Below are 8,918 nucleotides of genomic sequence, written 5' to 3'. Positions count from 1 at the left end.
TATTGCAATCCTCCTGAGATTAGTCAGTGAAAGCGAGAGTTGAATAAAGTAGACGGAGGAAAACATGGGAGGAAAATTCTTCTACCTTCTGGTAGCTTCAACTTTGATAGCCTACTACATCTACAGGCCTTTACCAGAGAATGTGGAAGAACCCTGGAAGCTGATGCTTTTAGATGCTGGCTTTAGAAGCCTAATACATGCGGTAAGTTGAGACATTTATTTCCTGTGCTTATACCTGAGAATGCTTGAAGGTGAAAGTTGTGCTTTTAGGGAAATAAGATAATGCCGTAGAAAACAACAACCAAGAATGAAGAACACAAAGTATATGTAAAATGACTCGTCATACTGAAAGCAGATACTGAATATTATTGGGGCGGGAGGGGAAAGAGATAGAATTTATGTATTTTTTTTACACCTTTTCTGGATATAATTATCTCATATATTAAAAGTATAATAAAAACAGAGCAACTTCCTCTCTATATTTTAGAAACCTATCCTTTTACAAAACATTTTCTTCCATAACATTAGACTCTGAGCAGGATGCCTTTTTTTTTTAATATTGGATATAATGTATATTTCAGACACTCAAGAGAGCCAGTTTGGTCTAGTGGTTAAGGCACAAGGCTAGAAACCTGAAGGCTAAATTTTAGACCAACCTTAGGCATGAAAGCCAGCTGTGTGATCAATTCCTGCTGTAACTAAATGGATCAATTCTTGGTTGATCCAGAAAAAAACAGATTCTGCACTTGCAGGAAAATGCTAGAGAAAGGAAGGAAGGAAGGAAGGAAGGAAGGAAGGAAGGAAGGAAGGAAGGAAGGAAGGAAGGAAGGGAGGAAGAAAGAAAGAAAGAAAGAAAGAACTTTCACGTCTTATCTTATGTATCTGTTTGCTGAACTGATTAAATTCTTGTATTTTTTTTTTCTCACCGCCTCATTATTTTCAGCTTGCAGTGCTTAATTGGTAATGCATGTAAGGTATTTTGTCTGTTTATTTTATTTTGTGCCTGCATACAGAAAGGGAAACCATACTTGCATTTCATTACCCTCCACAAGTCATCCCAAATAGGGAAATCTTAAAGTAAACACTCATTGTTTAATAGACTCAGTGCTCATGACCAGCTTTCTGAGTTTCTGTTGAGGTGTGCAAAAATCTTCACTGGGATTGCATGTGCTTGTGGGTGTTTGCAAAGAGAAAGAAAACAAGTACCTTACCCTTTTCAGCGACCGGAGAACCCACTCTCTGATTTGAGCTAAGTTTATTCTAATTGCTTGAAAGAGAATACAAAGTTCTATCTGTTTTGCAAGTGCAATTTATAGAGTAAAGTTTCAAGTGTAGTCAAATAATGATGTCCCATAGCAACAATACCATCCCCTTGGGCCTACCCTCTTTGCCTAATCTAATAGTAGCAGATATAGTATTAGTAATCATTAGTCCTGCAGGGCTTCTTCCATTTTTTTACAATCTTTCTTGAGATTTCACTTCTGCTTTATTCAACTTGGCTTGGTGGGCATGGCAGGGAAAGGATACTGCAGTCTTTTCCTACATTTTTATTTTTATTTTATTTATTTATTTGTCAAGTACGTATTAGGTAATATATATAAGAGTAAGCATGAATTGAATACATAAAATAGATACAAATAGAGGAAACATTAGGACTGTCACGGTAGGCACACTTACAGACCTCTTAGGAATGGGGTGAGGTCAACAGTAGACAGTCTAAGGTTAAATTTTTGCGGGTTTTGGAATGACACCACAGAGACAGATAGTGTATTCCAGGCATTGACCACTCTGTTGCTGAAATCATATTTTCTGCAATCAAGTTTGGAGCGGTTCACTTTAAGTTTGTATCTATTGTGTGCTCGTGAATTGTTGTGTTTGAAGCTGAAATAGTCATTGACAGGTAAGACATTGTAGCAGATGATTTTATGAATATTTTTCATAATAATTTTTATTTGTGCTTTTTTCTGATCAGGTCAGTGCTTTTAAAGTACTAACTGAAGCCATTTTACTAGGCCAAACTACTGTACCTCTCAGATGAGCATTTCTCCTTCACCTGAAATGCCTGCCATGTTGCAGGAGATCATGAAAAAAGGCATAAAAGGAACCCAGGACAAAAACTAGAATAGAGTCATTTGGCAGAACAGGGAAGAAAGATACAATGCAAAGTGAGACTAGGTGGGAATAGAGCAGTGGTGGTATTCATTTTTTTTTTTTTTACTACTACTGTAATAATTCTTGGAGGTCCAAATGTTCTATGTCAGCATTGCTAAGTATTCAATCGATTTTTATTATGGTCATAGATGAGCATTAAAAACAACAACAATAATCGTAAAAAAATAAAAATAAAGGCAAACAGAATAATATATTGGATTGGTGCTGGATTAACAGTAGGCAATTTGCCTAATTTTACATACAGCATAGTGGAATTTGGCCACATTCAGAGAAACTACTTCACACTAATCTGATAACAATTGTTGCACGTGAAAAAGATCACTATTTCCCAGATATTTTATTAGGTAAAGACAGTGGTGGGATTCAGCCAGTTCGCACCACTTCATCCCACCACTGGGTAAAGGGTTATACATTGAGCCCTTGTAGAAAATGCTGTATAGCAGGACTTGAGCTATGGTATTCAGCCAACATTCCTAAGTGTGGAAACCTGTCCTAAACCAGGATTAGTAAAACAGGTTTTATTATTATAATAGAAAAGACATACATTTGCAATGAAAATACATTATTAGGAGAGGGAAATGGTAGCACTTAGTTAACAATATCCTATCATGGGAATAGTCAAAAACATTAGCAATTTCTTAGACAAAGAATAGAGAAAGGAATGGCAAATCAGTATACTAGAGTAAATTATTTATATTCTATCTACATCCTACTGCCCCCCTGTAGTCATTAGACCATGAAGCACTGAACAGTTATATTTTTAATTCCTTCTCTATCTTATTATATTTGTATATAATTACAATTTTTATAGTTAGCTTTTAACTTTTAATTTTTCTCTGTTCTGACAATTGTGGTCTTCATTTCATATTTCATATTTTCTATTATTATTTATGTCTTTTAATACTTCCTTTTCTCTTTTATGGCTTTATTACTTTATTACCTCCCTGTTTTCTCTCCCTTTACAAAGTCTCTTGCTTGCTGTTTCTAGTATCTGCAGGTACCTGAAATGATGAAATGATGATGAAATGAAATGATGAAATGATGTAACCATGAATTCCTTTCAGAATGTCCTTGGAGTATCTCATGGCGTATCTCCAAGGCAACAGATGCTGGTCTTTCTCTGAAGCAAAAAAAAAAAAAAAAGGATGTTAACATTTCTTTTGTTTTTCAGGCCACGATTGTAGAGAAGTTGGGTCTTGGACACTATATGGATGTTATAAACCTGTACACAATTGCTACATATACACCACCTACATCTGATGAAAAAGTTATTGTAACAGACACAAAATTTGGCCATGTTCCAGTACGTCTTTACATTCCTACAAAGCAGTCAGATGTCTTGAAAAGAGCAATGATTTTCATTCATGGAGGTGGATGGTGTATAGGATCAGCAAGTAAGCACAAGTATTTTATTCTACTAATGTGGGTCTCAAATAAAAACTGTATCTATTTATTCTGATGTTCCAGGGCTTTCATTGAGGTATAACTAGCGATGATAAAAACTACCAGTTCAGGCGAACTGGTATTTCCAATGATCATCTGTGCCTCTCGATTTAAAATCGCTAGAATTGCAAGATTTACAATTGTCAAAAGGTAAATTGATGAGGTTGCTCCTCCCAACCTTTCTAGCTCTCGCCAGTTTATTTGCTTGCCAATTTTAATTTACAATGTAATCTGAGCGGTAGGGGAAAACAAAGTACTAAGTTGCTACCGTCCCATTATTTTTATTTTCTAAAGATATTTATGGGATGTAGGACCAAGAAGGGTTCTCAAACATAAAGGAGGCTGTTACCATATGGCCGTGGTGGTGAACCTATGGCACGTGTGCCACCGGTGGCACACGTACCCATATTAGTGGGCACGCCAGCTCAGCTCTGGTGCACATGCGCGCACCGGCCACCTGATTTTCAGGCCTTTTGGGCCCACCAGAAGTAGGGAAACAGGCTGTTTCCTGCCTCTGGAGGGCCTGGGGGGTGGTGGGAAAGGCTGTTTTCGGCCTCCCCAGATGCATAGAGAGGACCTGAAGCCAGGTGATAAAGAAAAATGGGCCTATCGGGCCATTGGGGGGAGTGGGGTTGGGCACGCATGCGCAGGGTGGGGCACATCATGGGTGTGGGCACATGTGCAAACCTCCCCCCCTTCCTGGCATGTGATGGCAAAAAGGTTAGCCATCACTGCCATATGGTAACATGTTAGTTTCCCATTAGAAACAGCAACAAAAAATCCCACTTCTTTCAAATCGGATAGAGCACTGAGCTTCACAAAGATGAAGGAAGACATACCCAGGCACACCAAAACTGTGCTTAATCAATGAAAAAGTATTCCTACTCCAATTTAAAGATGGGAATGTTCAAAACCCATTTAAAAAGATCTTCACATCCTGTTGACTACTTGCTTCTCTACTTTGGTAGTCTTTTTTGACAGCCTCAGCAGGAGCAGTATCATTCCAATCACTGAATCACTGAACGGTAAAGATTAGAGCCATTTATCTCTGGCTCACTAATTTTATAATGCTCCCAAAATTAATTTCCACTCCCAGAATTCTTCAGCCAGTAGCCAATTTTGGGAACTGGCATCCACAAATCTTGAAGTTGCCAAGATTGGAAAACATTGGATTAGAGATTCATGGAACGTTGCCAGAAAGTCCTTCCCAAAAGAAACAGAAAGCAGCTTGTTAGAATTGTGTAGGTTTAGGACTTCAGACCTCACATGAACATGAGGCAGGAATATTTCTGCTATTCATAAAAGGAGCTTGATGTTTCTTAGGTTTCTATGGTGATGTGCTAGGCTCACTCTTCTGGTAATCTAAAGCCCTTGTTTCATATTGTTTTTGAAGCATATACTGTGTATTGGTATTGCAAGAGTAATAAAACATGCTTTGCCACTTATTTTTCACAGCCATGAAATCCTATGACCTCTTATCAAGATGGACATCAGAAAGACTAAATGCTGTTGTGGTGTCAGTCGAGTAAGAATGGTGTTTGAAGTAGACATTTTTGTTCATTAATCTTTTCCTAATCTTTTTCTAGAAACAAAATATTAATTAATGATTAGTATTAGCAATGGCACATTGAAGCCCCATATACTGTATATTGTTATTGGTTGCTCAATTATACTTCCTTGCATATGCTGTGCTATAAGTATTATTTCATATTTATAATGGATAACTAATGTAGTTTTACATTTGCTGTCTTTTATACTTTTTGCAAAGTGTAAACAAACAGAATATGATTGGAAGACGGTATAATAATATTTAAATACATAAACTGAAATGCACAGATCATTTCAACTGACTAAAATCTACATTTCACAATATAAAAATATAACGATCCCAATTGTCAGCCTTTTGTGGTAACCCAGACAAGAAACCAACACTATGAATAGTAATACTACCTTTATTGCAAGGTTATAGTAACAGAATCTCACACTTTTTTCCTGTTGCCTTTACTTTCAAAGGAACCAGCATGGTCCTTCTGAGATGCTTTCCACATCCCATTCCTTTTGTGAGCTGAGATGTCTCTTATCTTTTATCTGTGGGCTGTGGTTCTTCCTTCTCTTTCTTAAGGGTATTTCCACAGATTATTACATCAGCCTTGCTTAGCAGCTGCTTTAAAAAAAAAAAGCTAATGGTATTTTTCAAAGTTAAAGATTATTCTGCCTCAAACTATTCAATATAACTGGGGTGAAATCCAGCAGGTTCTGACAGGTTCTAGAGAACCGATAGCGGAAATTTTGAGTAGTTCAAAGAACCAGCAAACAGGGAATGGAGACTTTGCAGTATCTTTCCCCTGCCACACTCACCAAGCCATGCCTACCAGGCCACACCATGCCCACCAAGCCACACCATGCCCACCAAGCCATGCCCACAGAACCGGTAGTAAAAAATTTGGATTTCACCACTGCATATAACTGCATATAAGTGTAATTATTCTATTGACAAAATAGACAAGATTACAATTAGTCGGTAAAAGGGAAAGAAATTTTATTGATCATTCAGCACACAAATAAGTCAGGAATTCAAAAAAATTAAGCAAATTCTATATCAAAGAAAATCACCTTTTTAAATCTAGTATCAATAGTGTAAATGTAGTGATAAATTAATTTTGTTTTACAAAGACAAGGAATTCATATATTTCTGTTATTGTCTTTTTTAATCAATTCCAAAAAGTTATAGACTAGCTCCAAAATATCGGTTCCCAGTTGCATTTGAAGATGCGTACTCAGTAGCAAAATACTTTCTACAAAGCAGCATCCTGGAGAAATACAATGTAGACGCAAGCCGAATTGGCATTGCAGGAGACAGCGCAGGAGGTAATTTAGCTGCAGCTGTAACCCAGCAGGTAAGAATTACCCATTTGAAAGTAATAAATCTAAAATGGAATTATACATGTTATTATCCTCTGTTATCCTGATACTAGTTACCTTGGGGCTTTTCACACTGGATACCTAAGAGTAGGAAATCATAATTTTTAATTACCCTGAAAGATTCAGGATCTTCTAAGGAGTCCAAAATGGAGGGCCATATTCTAGCATGTTTTGTTTTTGTTTGTTTTTATTAAATTTATATACGTTAATTGAATCCCAGCTATCTGAAATCATCCTTCAACCTCATATCTTGGGGCAGGGGTGGGTTCCACTTACTTTTACTACCGCTTCACAACGGGAACGCACATGCACATAAGCTTCTGCACATGTGCAGATTGTTAGTGTGATGTCGGGGCAGGTGGGCAGAGCCTCCCACCACCATTACTACCGGTTCACAAGAACCGGACTGAACAGGGAGCAACCCACCACTGCCTTGGGGTATAAATAAGAACTAGCTGCAGCAATTAACAATCGTGGCAACTGCTGGGACTTTTCACATTAGATGGGTAAAACTGGGTATCTACCATTTTAAAAGAAAGTCCTAGATTTTTAGTTTGTTGATTGCCTCAGAGCGAGAAGTAGCATGCAGGCCATCTACCATGGTTGCAACGAAACCCAAGAAGACAACTGATTCAGGAGGAAATCCATTAGATAGCACCTTGTCAATGGTTATTTCATTGTGAAAAATGTAACTTCAGCCCAATTTCAAGAATAAAGCACGCTCAACAATACCATCAAAGAGACAAATTCATGTCTCTTTGAGACATGAAGAATAGTAAAATTATAGTCATTGATGAATAAGGTTGGAACATACTGAAGTTCTCAATATAACTTTGGATAGCAAGTGTAATAAGATATCTTCCAGTATTTTATTTGCAATTTTCCTCAAAAGTCATTACGATAGAAAATTGGCAGATTACAAATACTATAAAAAACATATCAGTTAGGGTTTTCCCCCCTTCAATTATGAATAAAAGAGATAGAAAATGTATAAGCTTTGAAATTTTAATGGATGTTTTGCTTACATTACAAAATACGAAACATATTAAATAGTCCATTTTTCATAGGAACAATATTTCTAATAAATATTTTTTTTCCCTAGCTTCTAGATGACCCTGAGGTCAAAGCTAAATTCAAGATTCAAGCTTTATTTTACCCTGGTCTTCAGACTATTGATCTGGAATTGCCATCCTATCAGGATAATAAAAACATGCCAATTCTGCCTAAAACATTACTAATCAGATTCTTAAGTGAATATATTACATCAGATGAGTCTTTTTTCAACGCTTTGGAGACCAATCAACATGTTCATGCAGAGTTCAACCATTTGTTTAAATTTGTAAACTGGAGTAACTGGCTACCTGAAAGATTTAAAAAAGGCCATGTTTATACTGACCCATCACATAGAAATTTCAAAATTGGACACAAATATCCAGATTTACTGGATCCAAGGATGGCACCACTTTTAATTGAGGACATCAAGCTTCGGGGCTTACCACTTACATATGTCATCACTTGTCAATATGATGTCTTGAGGGATGATGGAATCATTTATGTTTCCCGTCTTAGGAAAGCAGGAGTTCAAGTAACACATGAACATGTTGACAATGCTGTTCATGGTGTTATAACATTTCTTACAGGCCCTTTTGCCCTAAATATAGGACAGAGAATGGCTAACAACTACATTGAATGGCTAAATAAGAACCTGTGAAAACACATATATATCACCTGAAGATGGTTGCCATGGATTCATTCGGTTTCATTCGATTTATATTATTTTTTTCAGGGACATTATCTTTTTGGTCAATAAATTTGACACTGTAATTCTGAAGTTATTATGTTTAATATAGAATCTCTTGTTTCCTGCTGTTTGAATAAGTATGAGAAGCTTGGTAGAATATGTGGGGGACTTGTATTAAATGATTAATAATTTAAAATGAAAAATAAAGCTTTTGACCATTTCATGTGTGAAATTATAGCCTTGTGTCTTGAAATTTAGTATTGCTTTAAAAGTCATGATTTATTTCTATACTCTTTTGCCATCAGCAAAATGTGTTCCAGTGAGCTTTTTAAGATAACTTGTTCCTTTTTGGGAAGTGACCAGCGTGAATATCTGGCTGTAACCATTGTAAGTTCTTGAGTAGCATTTCATGAATAAAACCTCTTGTTTTTTTCTTGATTGGATTTTGCATGGACGGTGTCAAAGGAAATAGGTGTGATAGTTCCTATAAATATCTGGGATTCAAGTTGGCTTGTTGATTGTGAAAAAATGTTCTATGAGATATATTATACCACAAATGTACATATCCTATACTAGCTCCCATGGTGAGCTGTTGGAACAGTTAGGTAGATATGTCCTAAGGAGGCTTCCTTAGATCCAG

At 36.7% G+C, this 8,918-nt stretch overlaps 1 protein-coding gene across 1 annotated transcript; it reads left to right on the top strand.

The window, feature by feature from the left end:
• Window positions 1-8,716, top strand: AADAC (arylacetamide deacetylase). Its single transcript, XM_034439212.3, has 5 exons — window positions 1-202; window positions 3,344-3,566; window positions 5,071-5,140; window positions 6,341-6,512; window positions 7,640-8,716. The coding sequence occupies exons 1-5, from the start codon at window positions 65-67 to the stop codon at window positions 8,246-8,248; spliced, it is 1,212 nt and encodes a 403-aa protein (XP_034295103.1). The 5' UTR covers window positions 1-64; the 3' UTR covers window positions 8,249-8,716.
• The last annotated feature ends 202 nt before the right edge of the window (window positions 8,717-8,918 follow it).

Source organism: Pantherophis guttatus, chromosome 6 (genome assembly GCF_059756535.1).
Source record: "Pantherophis guttatus breed Tessera chromosome 6, ASM5975653v1, whole genome shotgun sequence".
Classification (NCBI taxonomy): Eukaryota; Metazoa; Chordata; class Lepidosauria; order Squamata; family Colubridae; genus Pantherophis; species Pantherophis guttatus.
The sequence above is the reverse complement of the archived record's forward strand: the minus strand, read 5'-3'. Positions and strand labels throughout refer to the sequence as shown.

Coding starts and splice junctions, on each gene's coding strand:
- AADAC (XM_034439212.3), top strand. CDS start 65: ATGGGAGGAAAATTCTTCTACCTTCTGGTAGCTTCAACTTTGATAGCC. Junction 203..3,343: donor TTAGAAGCCTAATACATGCG/GTAAGTTGAGAC, acceptor TTTGTTTTTCAG/GCCACGATTGTAGAGAAGTT. Junction 3,567..5,070: donor ATGGTGTATAGGATCAGCAA/GTAAGCACAAGT, acceptor TATTTTTCACAG/CCATGAAATCCTATGACCTC.